Below are 18738 nucleotides of genomic sequence, written 5' to 3' on the forward strand. Positions count from 1 at the left end.
TTCACTCCTCTGGTGAGGACACAGAGAAATGGAAATGTCAGTTGTTCCAACTTTTTGGGGAAGCAACCTGGCAATATTTAAAGCATTAAAAACACAATAACCTCTGACCCAGAGGTCCCACTTTGGGGAACATCCCTAGAACACAAGTATTTTGTAAAGAAGTCACGTTGTTTACTGTGCACAGATTGTACAGACTAAAAAAAGGAAAATAACCCAAAATGTTCATGAATATGGAGATGTTAAATAAAGTGCATAATATCCATATCTGTAATACCACGCAGCTATGAAAAATGAGTAAACTAGACCCTCTACAGCCCCAGAGGGACATCTACAAGATACTTTTAAGTCATGGAACAAGTTTCAGAGTCATGTATATATATCACGAACATATTTTTTAAAAAACTACAAACGCTATATATGTGTGTATGTTTCCACGAGCAATCGGTTTGACGCCAGGGGAATTACAACAGGTTAGTAACACTAGTGCTCTCTGGGTGTCGGGGTGGAGGATGAAGGGGAAAGATTAACTCTATATAACTTTGGATATTTTCACTTATTATAGCAAACACACTTATTTTTACTTAAGTTTCAGTAAAGACGATAAAATAAATTCCTGTAATGAATACTTTCACAGTCTAAGGACCCACAAAACATAGCTGTAAAAAAAACATTATCCCACAGCCTATGCCACCCAGCACTTCTCAAAGTGACAGAAACCAGCCCTCCTCTTAAAATAACCTGTGGTTGGTCCATACCGTGGAGGTAGGAAGAACTGGACTGGCTTTTCCCCGGACCCTGCTGCTGCTGTCCTGCTCACAACCCGTCTAATACTTTGGGTTCAGCAGAAAGGAAAACATGAAGAAAATGGACAATGACAGAGCCGTCATCTGTAAAAACTGGTATTTGCTTAGAAGTCAAGAGAATGATTCGTCTAAAACAAAGCCTGTTCCCCTCACTCCTGTGAGCCCTACCTTTAACCACTAAAGACACACCCTGACAATGCTTTCTTCCTCACCTAAGATGCAATTATGGACCAAACATTCAAAGGGTTTCCAGAAGGACTGCCACAGGCTTCGAGCATACTCTGTGTCTTAAGTTCATCTCTGAGCAAGCAAAACAATTAAATGCCAGAGACCGTGGCCAACAGCATCCTATTTTGAGGATGAGTTATCAGAAAAAACATTGTGCTGGCTGTTGGCTTAAACAGAATAGGTTGGAACAAGAAGACTTAGCAAATTCCTTTGAGGCCAGAACGTATATTTCTTAATTTAAAGAGCTGTCATGATTTGTTTCCACTACTTGCAAGGTATCTAATGCCCCGGGACCACTATCTCGTCCTCTGTGTCACAAACCAATAATAAAGCACAGAGAATAAGGAGGCTCAAGAGATGGAATGCTGGAATGCCTGCTGACCTCATAAACAAAACCCCAGCCACCTCCGTTGTATCATAACACAATGACATAGTTTTCTGGATTAGGATACAGGGAAGGAAGCATCTATTACAGACTTGGTTTAAAAAAGTCAGAAAAGGTATCTGTGAAACTGTTTGGGTTCCAACAAATACTGCTAAGCCTGGCCGACTGACCCTTACTCAACCTCAGTGAGACTATAAAGTTTGAGACACAGTAATTCATCTTGTGTTCAACACAAGGTTTACCTAGAAAGATTAAGTTCACTCGCTAAAAAGTTATAAAGTAACTGAATGTGAGCAATTTTGGATTAACATGAAACAATGCTTTTCTTTCAGAACCACTTGGGGAGACCAAATTAAGGTGACTTGCTGTTCTCTGAGTACCAAAGAAACCTACAAAAATAGAAAAGCTGTGAAGGAAAATATAGGGTGGGAGCATGAGGGTTTTCTTCATACTTTCTTTACACAAGGAGGTGACATATATGTACCAATGACACCTAGGATAAACATAACCAGTGAAAAACATTATTAAATGAATCATACTCGGGTTTACAACCTGATTGCCTTACCCCTTGACTTTGTAGAAAAGAAACCAATTGACTAACTTTAACTGCAGTTTGTGTAGTTAATAAAAATATTTATAAGACCATGTGCTCTAATACTATAAGTGCTGTTACATTTACAACAAACATGTATTTGGTTCCATATTAGACAACAGGAGGAAAAGAAGAGATTTTAGGGTAGATACAGTGTGTCTTCAATAAGAAAACAACAAAGACGTTCAGTACTAAATGTACAAGCAATCTAAGGGCCGAGAATGTACAACATATTCTGAAAACCTAGGCCCATACCACCCTTGTCATATGTCAAGGGCCCCCCTCCATTATATTCCAAAATGAGACATCAGTTATTTTTGTACCGAAACAACTTCCTGTCACTCATATCCTGTTTGTTATGTCTCAGTCACAGTGGAAGACAAAAGCCGGGGCAACAGGATGAATGCAGCAGAAAGAGGAGCTGACCAGAGAGGAGCCTGCCATTAAATCACACAGTCAGTACCTCCTGCCTGACTCCACCACTCGTCTTTTCTCTGCAACTTATTTACCTGTGGCCTGACCTCCCGCTGGACCCTTCCTTACACCTCCATCCCTGGTATTGACTTCTTGGCCTCTCCATCCCTGATTAAACTCTCCCCTCCCAAGTGGCTATGCACACAGTCTCTTTCTCCTTCACCCCGACCCCCCCACCTCTACTTCAAGCAGATTACACAACTATGGAATCCATTCCTCTCAAGATCAAGAGGACCAGCAGTCAGTCAACTCCCTGCTTCCTTAACAGGTACAAATTGTCCCCACCCAGACACAGTGGAGAAGGTTATAAACTAAGCTAAGACCACATTGGTGCTTGGAGCCCTGGACTGTGAAGGGCTGAGAGTCCCGCACAGTCAGGCCTGGGCTCACCCACCCCGCAACACCACACAAGCATCACAAATGTGCCAGCAGCACGCTGACTGCATGGCAATACATCTTCATTCTTCTTTTTTTTCCCTTTGAAAAATTACTTGCTGCCCTTTTTCTATCTTCTTAAATAAAAATATTTTTAAAACACTTAAGAGCTGGGGTCGGGGGCAGAAATAACAACAGCGAAGCCCCTTATAATGCTTTCTTTTTCAGGCTTTGACCATGACCACAGTAAGAAATACGTTTATATCACAACCCAATACATATACACATACTACATTGGGCTGCCTGGCTGGCTCAACTGGTAGAGCATGAGACTCAGGGTAGTGAGTTCCAGCCACATGTTGGACACAGAGATTACCTAATAAAAAAGTTTTTAAATAATATCTGTCATTATTAAGGGTAGTGCATTTAATATTCTCTATTCAGTTCTATTCCATTTATATTTTTAAAATGTCTGGGTCATATAATGTTAAGTTAAAGAAGCCTCACGTAAAAAGCGCATACTATATGATTCCACTGATAAGAAGGTCTGGAACAGTCACAACTAATCTACAGTGACAGACATAAAAACAGCAGGCATATCAGCTGGGAGGGGAGGACAGGATAGTCTGCTGGAGTGCTAGAAGCGTTCTATGCATTGATCTGCATGGTGGTTATACAGGTGCCCAAATGTGAAATCCACTGAGCTATCCAACTAGTGTTCCATATAAGTTCTACTTCAATTAAATTAATTAATTAATTAATTAATCAAGCAAAGCAAAATAAAAAGAAATGGGGGGTTTAAACTAATTAATCTGATTTAACCAACCAAAACTGCTTCAAATAACCTGTTACACACAGTTTGAAAATAGCTCTAAATATCTTTGTGTGTGTGTGTGCGTTAACTCTCTTATATATGTTATCTCATATAACTAAACTAAGGAAAGTTTAAAAACTTTCCTAGGGAGCGCCTGGGTAGCTCAGTCAGTTGGGAATCCAGCTCCTGACTTCGGCTCAGGTCATGATCTCATGGTTCATGAGTTCGAGACCCGCGCTAGGCTCCACACTGACAGTGCAGAGGCTGCTTGGAATTCATTCTCTCTCTCCCTCCCCCCTCCCTCTCCCTCTCCCTCTCCCTCTTTGCTCTTCCCCCGCTTGTGAGCTCTTTCTCTCAAAATAAATAAACTTAAAAAAATAAAGTAAATAAAAGTTTTCCTAGGTCTTAGGATTGAGAAATATTGAATTATTATGCTGGCCAGCTACAGGTAGTCAGTGAGAGAAGAAAGGAGGGCACAACTCCTGAATGTCTTCACAGGGAGGAAAAAAATACAGATTTCTAATTAATCAACATTAGGCTCAAACAATATGAGTCTTCTCCTAGGTGTCCACGGTGTTCACCCAGTAAGTGTAGAAAGTTACTTTCCAAGTTCTGGATTGCTTTGCATATATTATCTGCTTCAATAAATAAAGTGGGTTTAAACATTCTGCTTTGAGAAATTACGAGCCCCCCAAATATCCAGAAACAAAAAAAGTGAATCTCAATGCAAAATACGATGCATAGAAGTTCATAGCACAAAAACACATACACACAAGCCAAAAGCCGTCCCGGCTTAGTAGGCGGTTACAATGGTGACACTAAAATTAGCTTTAATAGGCAGGTGCTAAAAAGATACTGTGGTAACAGTCAAGTCTTGAAGAAAAACAATACTCTCAAGTCCTAGCCAGGGAGGGAGATTTTATATTTTAGAACAGCCATGTTGTCTCAAAGTAAAGGTCAATGCTGAATGCCAGTCTATTTATAATCGTATATGGATAAACCATGTTTTCTATTACAGTGTTTAAGATGTGGGTGTGTAGGGTCTCTATTACACTGTATTCGCAGAGAAGAAGAAGAAAAAGGCAGTAACAGAGCAAGAATGGAAATGGCTGGAGAAGACAAAGATATTTCTCTCATTTAAAAGAGAATCATTCATAGATGCACACAAGGAGACAAGTACAAGGATATTCATTGTAGCATTGTTTGTAATGGAAAAAAAATTGGAAATAACAGAACAGCTAAAATAAAATGCTTACATGGTGCAATCAAAGGGATGAACTAGATCTATATACCAGCTTGGACAGATCTCAAAATCAAAGTTGAATTAAGAAAGAAAAGTACAGAATAATATGTTAGCATTTATATAACATTAAAAAAAATTTTTTTTAATGTTTCTTTTAATTTAATTTTTGAGTAAGAGACAGAGGAGACAGGGGAGGGGCAGAAAGAGAGGGAGACACAGAATCTGAAGCAGGCTCCAGTGAGCACAGCGCCTGACGCGGGGGCTCGAACTCACAGACCGCGAGATCGTGACCTGAGCCAAAGTTGGGCGCTTAAACGACTGAGCCACCCAGGCGCCCCACATTTTTAAACATATGAAAGGAACACAACCATGTAGATCATTATGATAGATACACTGGGAAAGATATAGAGATAAAATGGAAGTAATCCCAGGAAACTCGTAACAGTGTCTGTCACTGCTTGAGGCTGTGGAGGAGGAAGGGAATGGAGTAAGGATGGTATTTAAAAAGAACTTTAACTATAGTTGATGTTTTATTTCTTTAAAAAATATGGAAGCTAAAAGGACCACAGAGTAACAGGGTTTAATCTGGGTCATGGGAATGAGGTCGGCTGTTTTGATCTTTGTGATTTTCAGTAACTTTAAGGTTTCTCAAAATTATTAAAGACAAGTGTAACTTTTTTTTTTTTTTCATTCAGAGTGACCCAGAGGCAATTTACAAAACTCAGGCAACCCCTGTTTGGTTTAGCAGTAGGACTGTCACAGACCACCCTCTTTGGAAGTGTGTCTATTAACGTGAATAGGGAGAGCGTATGTGTGAACATAGTAGGTACCATGTTAACGTGGGAAACTTTACCTGTGCGTTTTGGTTATTTCAATACTCGTAATCTGGTAGTAAACATTATGGAAGGGCAGGGACACAGAATAATAAAAAAAATAATCTGTAAGGCACTTTCCAGAAAACAAGACTAAAATCTGACTCAGGTGAGTATTTTACCTCCCCTCACATTTCAGACAGAAAATAGAGAGCAGTAACCACAATGTCTTTTTTAACGATTTACTACAATGTAATTGTTACTCATTTCAATAGATTCCATCCTGGACAAGCTAGGAAATGAGAAATATTTCAGTATCATTCTATGAAGGGCAGAAGACTGAAGATGATTATTACCTTGGCAAGTTCAGGCAGGTAGCTATCTAAACCGGAACCAGAACCTTCCAATTTGCTTTGTTCATCATCTAAAATGGCAAAACAGATGACCTGAGTTACTTGTAATTGAATGTATTTTATTTAAAGCAGGAGGTCAAAGGCCTCTTATATTCACCCTTGAATGCAGTGGTTTCCAACTCTAAATGCCCATTAAAAACACCTCGGAGCTTAAAAAAAAAAATACTTACACCCAGGGTTGAGAACCAAATATTTAATAATTGATAAAGCATAGACACTGTCTAAAAAGAACTGATATTAGTTATGAACACCAGTCTGCATGGCCACATCCATCAGACCCACTAAAATGCCTGCCCAGGTCCCACCCCAGGCCAACTAAATAAGAAAGAGAATTTTTTAAAAAGTTTCACAGAATTTCTAAGGTACAGCCAGGGTTGAGATTCACCGGGCTAAGAGCTTGAAACAAAACATGAGTTGTCAAGAACACAGCCAGATTCTTCCCACCAATGAGGCTTCTGCCCATCTTAACTTTGTCTTAAAAAATCTAAAGGATAGGATTAATGACAGTATAACCACAGTATTTTAAGTGCTGATTTTGTGCCAGGTACTCGAGACACATAATCTTATTTAATCTTCCCATCGACCAGCAAGTTCTGTTTTATTCTTACTTCACAGATGGGAATACCGAGGCTCAGAATATGTAAGTAGCTTGCCCAAGGTCTCACAGCTGAAAAATGATATTGCGAAGACTTGAACTCAGTCTTCCTTTCTGCCCCGAAGCTGTGGCTCTTCCCATTTAAGGTTTCCTGATAAAAATGTTGTCAGGGTAGTAAATTCTAATGTGACGAAATCTTTGCTCACAAGCTCTCTGTGAAGAGCTCACATCTGCCCCATTGCTCGCGTACCTGGCGATACACAGGCTCCCTATGCCCTGAAGTATGCATGTCCCTGGAGAAAGCAAGGTCTGCTTACCCTCATGAGAGTCTCCGTTTCGCTTTTCTTGCATTGCAGCCTCAAAGTTGAGCTGGAGAATCTTGTTGAGAGTTGTGATCCATTCTTCCATTTCGACTTCGCTGTCTGCAGCCAAAAGGTAGCTACTTTTGTCCTGCATCTTGAGCTCAAAAGCAAAACGTCTAACTTTGTTGTTCTGAAATGGAAAAGGAGTACAGAGACACATTTTAAGAGAACTGGAATGGCCTTAAAATTTTTCCTCTTTATTATTCGCTGACTGATGCTATCTCATTGGCGTTTGGGGCCAAGCTATTTAAAAATGCACGCCCCTGGGGCACCTGGGTGGCTCAGTCGGTTGAGCGCCTGACTTTGACTCAGGTCATGATCTTGTGGTTTGTGAGTTCGAGCCCCCCCCCATCAGGCTCTGCAGAATCGAGCCCCGTGTCAGGCTCTGCGGAGCCTGCTTAGAATACTCTCTCTCTCTCTGCCCCCCCACCCCTCCCCCCTCAAAACAAATAAATAAATTTAAAAAAAATGCAAGTCCCTTCCCCACAAACCCTCATCACTCTCTACCTTCCCTGCTTTATTTTCTCCATAATTTTATTTTCCCATCTGACACATCATGGATTTCACTTGTTGTCTGTCTCCTCAAATGGAATGAGAGCTCCTTAGGGTAGATATTACTTTTGTTCAATGCTACATCCAGATTTCTAGAACACTGCCTGGTACACAATAAGCTCTGGAAAAAAAATTTACTGAATGAATGAAATTTCACTGAAAATTTTCAACTCCTCCAGCTCCTTTTTTTCTTTTGATGAAGTAGTGCATGGTATCCCATTTTATAAAGCAAACATTATCTCTCAGTGTGTTTGACCTCCTCATCTGGAACTTTCCCATCATTTGTGAGTCCCCAGAGGTATTTGGACACCAAGTCTACAGCCTTCCCTCATGCCTCTAGTTTTTACACCTGTCAAAGAGTGTCCAGCTCCAAGTACAAAGACAGTAGTCACATGCATTAAATGATGGAGGATGAAAGTGCCCTAGACCAGGGTTTCTCAGCCTTGGCACCGCTGATGCTTAAGGCTGGTAAGTATTGTGGGAGTCGGCCTGTGCACTGCAAGATGTTTAGCAGCATCGCTGGCCTTACCCACTAGATGCAGGGAACATAACCCCAGTCGTGAAGATTAAAACACATCTCCAGACAGTACCAAACCTCCCTTGGTGAGCACAATCGCCTCCAGGGAACAGCACTAGAAAGAAGTTCGGCTCTAAGGACCACAGCCCAAGATTCCTTGCATGTACAGGCTGAGGGCAACCTGTAGGGGGCAGAGTAGCCCTCACCCACTAGCAGCTGGCTGGCTAGCCGCAGTCCCTGAGAGGCTCCTCAGTGTAGGTGGCAGGGACGCCCTGACCCTCCCCAAGGTGGCTGTGTTCTTGGCAGCGTGCTTCTCAGAAACACGCAGGCCACACAAGCTAAGTACATACTGCCTGCTGCGGGCGCCTCACTTCACGTCAGGGCCAGAATCAGACAGGAGTCAAAAGGCTAGGTACGAAATATGTTTTCTGTCCCAGTCACAACTGTGAAAATAAGTTAAAAGTGGGGGAGACATCAGGCCTTGGTTCTAAGTTATTCCTCTTTCTCAGCCTGATCTTCCTGATCTGGAAATAAACGTAATCAACTTCAAGGTTCTAAAATGCTTTTAGGCCTTAAGATTCTACACTGGATAACTTGCAGATTTATTTAAAATTATCAGTTTATGCATTTCTTTGAACCCATAGCATTAATCAACTACTTTTTTTTTCCACAATGTCCAAAAACAATTCAAAAACAAACAAACCACAGTGTTGGTGCTTAGCTTCCAAACAGATGTGGATAAAAACAAATTATTTAACTTTTTGAAGCCTTGGATACAATTCATTAAATGTTAAACACCATCAGCCACATCTGATGAAGAAAGAATATGAAGGAAGAGAATATGAAGAATATGAAGGAAGAGATGTCCCTTAAAGTCAGGACCTAAGGTCACGGAGAACACTGCACAGGCTGACCAACAGCCCGGGGATGCCGGACGCACAAATCACCTACACGCTGTGCCGAAGACAGGCGACAAAACTCTTAATAGTTTTGCTTTAAACTTTTCTTTAAAAGAAATGCCTGAAGATTTAACTAGAAAGTAACTTGAAAGGTCTCCTAGCTCAAGAATACAAATGAAACCCCTACTTGGAAATCCCACACAAGAAGTTAATTCACTGTCATTGACCGTTTCTGGTCCTGCCTACTTTACACTGTGAAGAAACATACTTTGATGTATTGAGAGAGAGAGAGACACAGAGCATGAGCAGGGGAGGGGCTGAGAGAGACAGAGAGACACAGAATCTGAAACAGGCTCCAGGCTCCAAGCTGTCAGCACAGAGCCCGACGCGGGTCTCGAACTCACAAACTGCAAGATCATGACCTGAGCCAATGTCGGACACTTAACTGACTGAGCCACCCAGGCATCCCTGGGGCTGTTTTTAAATTGGTTTCCGGTAATCAAAAATACCAAGATTTAAGTAAAATTTTCTATTTCTGGATTTTTTTGCTAAAAACAAGACAAAAACAGATCATCTGGCCCCCTTGAACTGGTAGCTCCGCCCAGCATCAGCCACAGTGGGGAGGCGGCTGGCGGCCCCACGAGACGGGACCATTCGTGCTCCAGTTTGTCACAGAATGTGATGCATTCCCTCTTGCTTTCCATGCAGGCCTGTTCTTTTACTTAATTTTCCTGCTCGGCTCCTGCAGGTGTCTGAGTTTGGACCCCTAATTTCCACTGCTGGCTTGATGGAGGAACAGGGTCTGGACTCGCTCTCCCATCACAACCACTAGAAAACTGAACAGAAGAGATGAAACAGCTATTTGCGGATATTTGACCACAGGTAGGGCAGGACCATGACCCCTGCTGGACGGGACATAGATGAGCTGCACCCTAGCAGCCCTTAAGCTTTCTGCTGGAGGCGGTGACTGGGTTGTGGCCCGGGAAGGGGAGCCTGACAGAGCCCTGCAGTCCCCCTAAGTTAAAGAGACTGAGCAGAGCTCCAGAAGACCACGGTGGCTATATTACACAGGACACAGTTTCCAGAATGAGAGCTCTTCCAGAGTTCTCAGCACGTAAGACAAAACAGATCCAAATCTAGTAGTAAAAATTCTGAGTCATGCATTCATGACGTGTCCATGTTCTGTTTGTAGGTTCTGCCTTAACAAACAGTTTACCAAAAAAAAAAAAACCCACATCAAAATGAAGACAAAATAACCCAAACTGCAAGTCACTAGAGATAAAGAGAAGATTAAGAAGAGCAGGGACATCAGACCTCCAAAACAACAACATAATGGGGTGTCTTCAAATTCGAAGGTAAATTTCACCTTGGATTTCTATATACACCCAAAGTATCCATCAAGTTTGAATGCAAAACCAAAAATATTGGCAGATAAGCTAACTCTCAAGAAATTAACAACTTCGACATTCTTTCTCAGGAAGCTACTTGGAGGATGTGCTCCTCCAAAATAAGAAAGTGGAACAAGAAAGAAGACATGGGATCTTGGAAACAGGGAATCCGACGCAGGAAGGAAGGCAAAGAGTTTCCAGAATGATGGCTATCCAGAGGCTGAGACAGCAATTCACCTAGATTAGAGCAGGAAGGAGGGCTGCAGGAACTAAAATCCTACCTTCCATAATGTCCAGAAGTGATGAATAAAAAGCAGCGGACGTGCCTTTTCCAGCATTATGGAGGCACATCCCAGAAAGAAGAGTGAAAACAGCTGAAAACGATCACGTCAGGGGAGTGGGGAGTGGGTGAGGTGGAAGACACTTGGGCAACAAGGTGCTCGCAGGGTTGCCTTTCTGCACTGCTTGACGGTTTTAAACCAGATGAATGAATTACTTGGGATGAAAATGCAATGTAATTTTCAACATGTGAGTACATAAACAAGTACACACCTGAAGGTCAGGCCGGAGAGCTGTGTCTCTAACCTCAGTCACACTGGCCCCACAAAACGACCTTTCTGATTAGAACTGAGCTTCGGGCCAATGTCATCAGCCAACACTGAGTCATTTTAGGAAGAATTCTCTGATAATGGTGACTGCATCTATTGTGAGGAGTTGTCAGGGAGATTGTTCATTAACCACACAGTGCCCTCTGTCTCAGGGCCCCCATGAGAAATGCCTGAATGATCTTCATTCTGAGATTACTCGGGCAGCTTCTGGCTAACTGGATTGAACGGGTCTCCAAGCTAGGAAGCACAGAGCCCAGTTTGTCACCCACCCACAGCAGGTGTTAGGTCTCTTGAACACCTATGCTTCTTTCTTAGCTTAATTCCTGTTCATCTCCTCCCTACCTTGACTCCTTGTTCACCTCTCCTGCCTTCAAACACACTTTAAATCTGTGCTATCCTGTGTTTTATGTTTCCTTGTAAGTTACTGCCTTAGACCTTTCTGGAAAGTGGCAGGGGGGTGGGGAGATGGACGGACAGATGGGGAATCTGGCAACTTGCTTTCAGAGACAATTCTGTTAAGGTTTGGAAGGTCCTACACCAAAACAGCAGCTTTCGGTCCTACACCGAAACTGGTAACAGCAGCTCCCTGGGAAAGGGAGAGATAGGGATCAACAGGGACCTCCAGTTTGTAATGGTCTGATTTTTTTTATAATGTGAGTACAGTTGTGCATTATGTATGATTAAAATTAATTTTTAAGTGTATTTATTTATTTTGAGAGAGAAAGAGAACCAGTAGAAGAGGGGCACAGAGAGACAGGGAAACAGAGGATCCTAAGCAGGCTCTGTGCTGACAGCAGTGAGCCCGATGAGGGGCTTGAACTCACTGAACCATTAGGTCATGACCTAAAAATAAGGGGCACCTGAGTGGCTCAGTTGGTTGAGTCTGACTCTTGATTTTGCCTCAGGTCATAATCCCACAGTCATGGGATTGAGCCCTGAGTCGGGTTCCATGCTGAGCATGGAGCCTGCTTAAGATTCTCTCTCCCTCTCCCTCTCTCCCTCTCCCCCCACCTCTCTCTCTCTGTCTCTCTCTCTCTCTCTCCCCCTCTCAACTGCTCGCTCTTGCTCTCTCTCAAAAAAAAAAAAAGAATAATAGTAATTTTTAAGAATAACTCTACAACTGCAATAGCACTAACAAAAATATTCAATACTGGCTGAATTCTTACCATGTGCCAGCACTGTTCCAAGCTCTTTTTTCATATATTAATTAATCCTCTCAATAACCATATTCAATACAATTATCCCAATTTAACAAATGAGGAAACTGAGGCACAGAGAGGATCAGTGTCTCCAAAGCTACACAGCTGGTAGTGGTAGAGCAGGGATTTGAACTCAGTCTGGATCTGAAACCCAGTCTCTTGACTAATCCTGTTATTGGTACTATGAGAGAAATGATAAAACTCATCACGGAGATGCTAAGAACTGTTCTGAATATTTCCAAATGAATTCATCCAGTCCCCTCAATTTACTCTACTAAGGAAACAAGATCATTACCCACATTTTGCACATGAAGAAACTTTTGGTAATAGCCTGGCCAAGGTCACACAGCTATAAAGTGGTTGAGCCTTAAACACTGGAGCTCAGCCCCATGGTGCTCAGCCGACTACAATAGAAGTCTGCCTGTTTCACACGTATCTGATGAAAAACGAGCCTTTACTTACCTGACAGCTATTCTACCTCCTCCCCAGATACTGCCATTCTTGGAAGTATTTGCTTAAATCTGCAAATTCACAGATGGTACTTTTACAGATCAGAAAACTTGATGATAGAACTCTACTCATATTTACCTGAACCACACCCATACAGGAATCCAGAAATATCGATCCTTTCGGTTCCTTGGAGATCTTTTCATCTTTATAAAAATTCAAATTGTAGGATCCGTCACCAAGTTGAATCAGGTGGAAAAACCGTCTTTTAAATGACTGGGAGAAAAATACATACACAGCACTTGTTTCAAAACGAAAAGAGTCACAGTCGCTATCAATCACTCACAGCTACACACGTGTTTTTACACAGTACACAAGTGTAAAAACCGTCTCTATTCTCTCTAAAACCAATCTAATCCTGGCCAACGCCCCAGGTAAGGGTAAGTTAAGACTCTCCATCACGTCTAATAATTTCAGTGCGTTTAAATTCTGAGGAGGTGGTTCACTTAACATTCATGGGTCATTTTTTCTTACCCACAGCATTTGATATTTTTACATAACCACCTAAAAGCAGTGCAATGAGCTCCAATTTGGGATGCAGTACAGAAGGATGGAAACTTTCTCAAATCCCCAGGGTTTCTTGCTCACGCAGAATAGGAACTTTTCTCTGCCTCGTGACACTGAACGATTTTCCAGCCTCAGGATTATGACAGTCCGCATTTCCCTGGATTTCCTTTTTCTCTCCCCGTCCACCCTCCCTCCCTTCCATTATGGCTCTTCTCTTCAGTATTCATGCTGCTCTTCCTCTGCTCCTACCTCTTTCCTGAATGGCTTTTTATACTAGTTTTGCTCTTCTCTTTCCAACCCCCTTCCAATCAAACCATTTTCCTTCCAGTCCTCCAGCTTTGCTCTTGTTCACCTTGCCACAGTAGACCTCCCAAAAGTGCTTAGACTTAGCCCTTGGGTGATGTGCTTGCAGGTGCCACGATCGCTTTTGTCGTGGGTACAGAGAAGAAAGCCTGCGTCGGCAACTGTGCCTTCGCACCAGCCCAATGATGAAGATCTCGTCACGCTGGTGGTCGGGCATGAAGCAGGGGAAGTGGGTGCGAGCAGGACGGTACCAATGGAGGTTGATCACCAGGGAGGCATCTTATTGACCAGACAATGTCACTTTTGTCAGGAAGAACAACATGCCCATTCATTTTGAGCATGATTCCCAAGACCTATAGCAAAAAGGGTTTCATGAGAGGGGAGTGCAGGGTGATGGACTGCCTTACCCTCATGGTTACGCTTATTGCACTGTTCATGTTGCCTTTGTACAGCCACCCATGCTTGGTGATCCCACCCTTCTGAGAGCCGAGGGAGGCAGCATCCTAGGAGAGAAGGAAAACCACAATTGATCTCCAGTCACTACTAATCTTATCTGCTGTGACTCTGGTCAAAAGGAAAATCATTCAACTGGTGCCGGCTTGCCCCATCGTGCCCCATTACTGGAGTTACCATCTGCCACAAGTCACTTTAGAGCCGGCTCGGCAGGAAAAGAGAGGGAGAAGCATCAATCCCTGAAAGCTCTAGTCCATTAAAAGGCAAAGCTAGTTCCAGTCCAAATTTTTTATTTTTGAGTATTTAATGAGCCACAGAAAGTACATACCATACTTGACCACTCAGGTTGTAAGGTCCTGCTGGGTTTCATGAAAAATATTTTCAAATTACACTCCCCTATAATTGGAGGACAAAAGCAAATTCCTGGAAAACTTCCCAGAGGCTCAGTTCAGGGGAAGGTGAATGAATAAAAGAAGGAAATGTGAGGCAACAGAGAAAGGAGGGATGAGAGAAAAGGATTGGGCAATGGAAAAGAATGAAAGAGAGAGAGGAGAGGGGGAGAGTTAGGAAAGAGAAGGGACGTGGCTAGAAAAATGCATGCTTCTGCATGTTCCAGCTCCAGCTGTGGGCTCTGGTGCAGGGAGGCGGGCATGGGGTTGCCAGTTGCTGCTGAAAATATGTCAGGCAAACACTCGTACATGTAACAGACAGATGACAGGTGTGTACGTACACACACACACACACACACACACACACACACAATCTGGCAGGCTACGGCTGGCCCTGGCCCTGTGGGTCCCTGCCCCTCTAAGGCAGTACCTGATGGACGTTCAGTAGGTACAGGAGGACGAGAGGGCCACTCACCGTCATGTTACCCAACTCACATCCCATAAGACCAATCTCCAATTATGATCTTTATTTTTGTAATCAAAGAGACAACTGCAGAAAGACCCGTCTTCTGTTTTGTTTTAGACCATCTCAATGTAATGTTGGTGGTTTTACTGTTCTTATTATTCGTAAGAACAGAAATAACTCATCTGTCTAGGATTTGACAGTTTTCAGTGTGCCCTTCGCATGCGTTATTTCCATTGGTCCTACTCTTACTACTAATCAGCACCAAGTGTTTTTACTATCTTGTTTCTCACTTTGGACGGTCACTTACTCTTCCAGAATTACTTTAAAAGTGGTTTCTAAAATAATTTCCCACCATGGGCATTGTTCACATTCTTGAATGGCTGGTGTTACAGCTTACCTGATGATTAAAAAAAAAAAAGGAACCTCTCCCCCTTAAACTCACAATGAGGCAGCCAATACTGAGCAGGGGAGATGAGAAACGCAGAGGACAGCTAGCCCTGACTTGTTATTAGGTCTCCCTTGCTCAGTGGCCAGTCACCTTAATGCCCAGCTCTCTCTATAGATTTCTTCAAGAGAAGGGGGAGTGCCCTTGTTTAAGAATAAAAGAAAGAAAAAAGCTTCTTGATACCATATGCATCACTCAAACCCATCATTGAAAGAAAGAGCCATTTAAAGTCTACTGGCGGTTCGTTTCAAGATAGTCTGCTGAAAAACAACCTAAACTTAAGGTCTAAGTAATCTTGGTGTCTCTTAACAATGTAGCCAAATCTTATCCAGGCCTTTGAAAATGATCTCGGAACAAATAAACAAGACAGGAAGAACTTGCAATGCTAAGCAGTCAAGTTGAAATGGAGATCTTATTTCAATCAATCCAGTAATACATCCAATAAAAATTCTTTCCCTGTTTCAAGAAACATTCCAATTCCCCTTTTGGCTTAAATGTTGGTAATTTTCCAACCGATCTTGTAAAGTCTGTAAACTAAACCAGTTTCCAGATCCGCAAGCGATAACCTTACCTCATCTTTATCAACTTCCTCATCGACTTCATAGACGTGAACTGGAAGTTTATCCAACTTGGCCACTTTGCTTTAAAAAGAAGAAAGAAACTTGTTTTATAATTACCTAATCCATGAAGAGATGCACTTCTTCCCCCATTAGAGGAATAGACATTTAACAAACTCAAAGCTGGTCCACTCGGCTGAAGAATAAAAATAATCGACACACTACTGCTTTGCAAAGTGGGTGATCCAAGAGTTAGAGAGCTCGCGGAAGCCATGTAGAAGAGATGGGCTAGGTTGTTGGGAGTTAGATAGGTATACTAAAAATGGGAAAGTGCATTAATTAATAAAGACTTGGTAGAACAGGGGGGAAAAAAGACTTGGTAGAATAACTTTTAAAATGAAGTTTATGAGAAAAAAATGGGAACTGGGGTCATGGTCTTCAGAGTGGGAACCACAGTGTTAATGATGATGGTGTTAACAACAAAAGTACTGAAACAGCGGCCAGCATGTATATTAAACAGTATGTTCTAGGCACTGCGTTTCCCATGTATTACCTCGTTCAGTCCTTTAGACGGTGGGGACTGGTGGTAGTAGGACCATTTAATAGATGAGGAAACTGAGGTTCACAGAGGGCAGAGAGAGCAGATGATGAAGGTAGACTATAGAATCTATGTTCTTAATCACTGTTAGTATCCTCCCTCTCTTTCTTATCACACAACTGCAAAATTATTAATGCCAAAGGTAAAATCTACCAGCAGTGAAAGTATATCATGCAGTCAGTGTGCTACAGCTCGCAGTATGTTCTAAGAAAGCCATGAGAATAGTATGAACCAGACTATCCGTGAAGACAGGTTCAGGCAATCAAATGGACAGAATTTAGAAGTCCCCAAATAAGTACTGGGTAAATACAGAACTAAGGAGCACACCCCATCTGGAGAAGATAATGCTGGAAGGGAGTGTCTTCAGCTGAAGTTTAAAAAGAGTCAATGGGGAACTTGGCTAAACACTCCCAAGGAGTGGCTGAACCACACAAAGAGGAAAAACAAACATCTAGGTCCACTGAGAATAGTTTCAATGGTTCAAACTCACAGATGCAACAAACATAGAGAAAAATACATTAATAGGGTTGCAAGTAAAATTTTCATTGGTGATGGTTCCTTTTGATACAATACAATCCATCATTATTTGATTTCAATTTTCATAATCAACTATTACCTAAATTTACCAACTGCATCATTTCAGGATATCCTGAAATGGAACATGTCCCCTCGAGGCAAGACCTACCTCCACCTGGTTCACTATAATGACCACTAATCAATCTAAACACACTTGTTTTGGGTGTATTCCAGAACCCATTAATACTTCAAAGAAAGTAAGAAAATCGTCTGGGGAATGCTTGTCTTTGATTTACTTTTTTTAAACATAAAATTTATTCAATATGACATGCTTTTTATATTTCTCCAAAGTATTCTTTTAAAGGTAAGACACACTGTAGCATTTACATTTTCTTTGTTTTCTATTTCTCGCTGAAAGTACTCTACCTGTTCTATCAGTGGTGCCCTGGAAAGAATCACCGGCCATAACTAAACCATCCATGTTTATACCATTTACCAATCCCAGAGTACTAGGTTTGAGTCCTATTATCAAATACCCTGGAAGCAATAGCTACTCCATATACATACAAACCATCTAGAAATATGTTCTCCAATTACTCTGATTGCATGTGAAGTTACATACCTCCTTAAGCCTCTCAAGCACAAAAAACACTGCCCACATGTATCACCCCACCTTGTGTGGTCTGACCATTTACTCACTTTGGAAGTTGTCGAAACTCTCCCGAGTAATCTTCATATTTATAGTTCACAAGATGCCAGTCAGAGTTATAGGTTTTGATGCACTACGGGGTGAGGGGAAGGGTATAAAAAATAGAAAGCATAAGAGGCAAAGAAAAAAGATATGTGATGGCTTTAGGAGAACGTTTGGGAAGGTTTACGAATGTGCAGCCACACAAACATCAACACAATTCTTTTACTTCGACCCTCCCTTGCCTGAAATTCCACTATCAGAGGTTCCTATAAAGCTTAAAAACACTTAAAGCCTTACCCTTGGGGATGGGTCACTTTAAGTGCCCATCATTCATGATCAGAGAGCAGATTTTTACAAGGGGAAAAACTGCACCTCATGTTGCTGCATTTACATAACAAACAATGTACTGCTTCTGAGTTAAAAGCACTTGTTTAAGAAGCCTTGTGCCCTCTACTAGAACATGAGAGTAGGTGGAAAGTGTGAACCTAAAAGACACTTTCATGGTGTTTAATAAATTGACAACTAGATCTGTTACCAAGTATAATACAAATCTGCCCTTGGCTTTTCCTTCTATTTATAGGGGCCAGAGTGAGGTTATTAGGAGAAAAGATTTAGATTCCAATTCAGTGGCACCGTGACATCATCGCGTGCACGCACATGCATGTGTGAACAGGATGTACAAAGTAGGGAGCTTTACTTTCTATGATACCAACCTACACAGACTGCTGTGGGGCCCAGGGCCCATCCCATGCACAACAACGCCATGGTGATTATTCTGAATGAAGCCACTTGGGAAATAACTGTGCAAGGACACTAAGACCATCCTCCGTCCCCTGGAGGCTGGAAACAAATCTCCCATATGAAAAATACTCTCCTGGACTAAGAAGTTAAAAAAAAAAAACAAAATAAAACCGTAACAAAACAAAATCCTTATCACCAGAGGTAGGGACTTGAAAGTTAAGAAAGCTACGGAAATAAACCTTGTTATTTTTTTCTAATCTCCTACTGCAGGCTAAATTCTGTTTAGAATTCCTTACTAATTAAGGC

General features: G+C 41.9%; 1 protein-coding gene and 1 long non-coding RNA gene across 18 annotated transcripts in view; one reads left to right on the top strand and one right to left on the bottom strand.

Annotated features, from left to right (window-relative positions):
* Window positions 1–18738, bottom strand: part of DOCK9 (dedicator of cytokinesis 9) — a 333584-nt gene that overhangs the window by 158567 nt on the left and 156279 nt on the right. For all 13 annotated transcript variants that reach the window (XR_006199867.1, XM_042929529.1, XM_042929595.1 and 10 more), the window contains exons 4-9: window positions 17700–17782; window positions 15901–15970; window positions 13984–14079; window positions 12848–12982; window positions 7052–7226; window positions 6083–6150 (exon numbers count right to left, since the gene is read on the bottom strand). Coding sequence is in view for 12 of the 13 variants with exons in the window: in XM_042929529.1 (XP_042785463.1) it covers window positions 6083–6150; window positions 7052–7226; window positions 12848–12982; window positions 13984–14079; window positions 15901–15970; window positions 17700–17782 (627 nt within the window). In the remaining variant the exon portion in view is untranslated. The remainder of the gene's footprint in view (window positions 1–6082; window positions 6151–7051; window positions 7227–12847; window positions 12983–13983; window positions 14080–15900; window positions 15971–17699; window positions 17783–18738) is intronic.
* LOC122214463 lies at window positions 1441–14264 on the top strand. 5 transcript variants are annotated; one of them, XR_006199891.1, is made up of 4 exons: window positions 1441–1773; window positions 2376–2750; window positions 7091–7169; window positions 14029–14264. It is a non-coding gene; the product is annotated as an uncharacterized LOC122214463 (long non-coding RNA). The 5 variants fall into 5 exon arrangements; XR_006199894.1 differs by lacking the exons at window positions 7091–7169; window positions 14029–14264 and adding an exon at window positions 3086–3222 and having other exon boundaries at window positions 1445–1773; window positions 2376–2564; window positions 2675–2750; XR_006199889.1 differs by lacking the exons at window positions 7091–7169; window positions 14029–14264 and adding an exon at window positions 3086–3222 and having other exon boundaries at window positions 1446–1531; window positions 1749–1773.

The sequence above is a fragment of the Panthera leo genome, chromosome A1, assembly GCF_018350215.1.
Source record: "Panthera leo isolate Ple1 chromosome A1, P.leo_Ple1_pat1.1, whole genome shotgun sequence".
Taxonomy (NCBI): Eukaryota; Metazoa; Chordata; class Mammalia; order Carnivora; family Felidae; genus Panthera; species Panthera leo.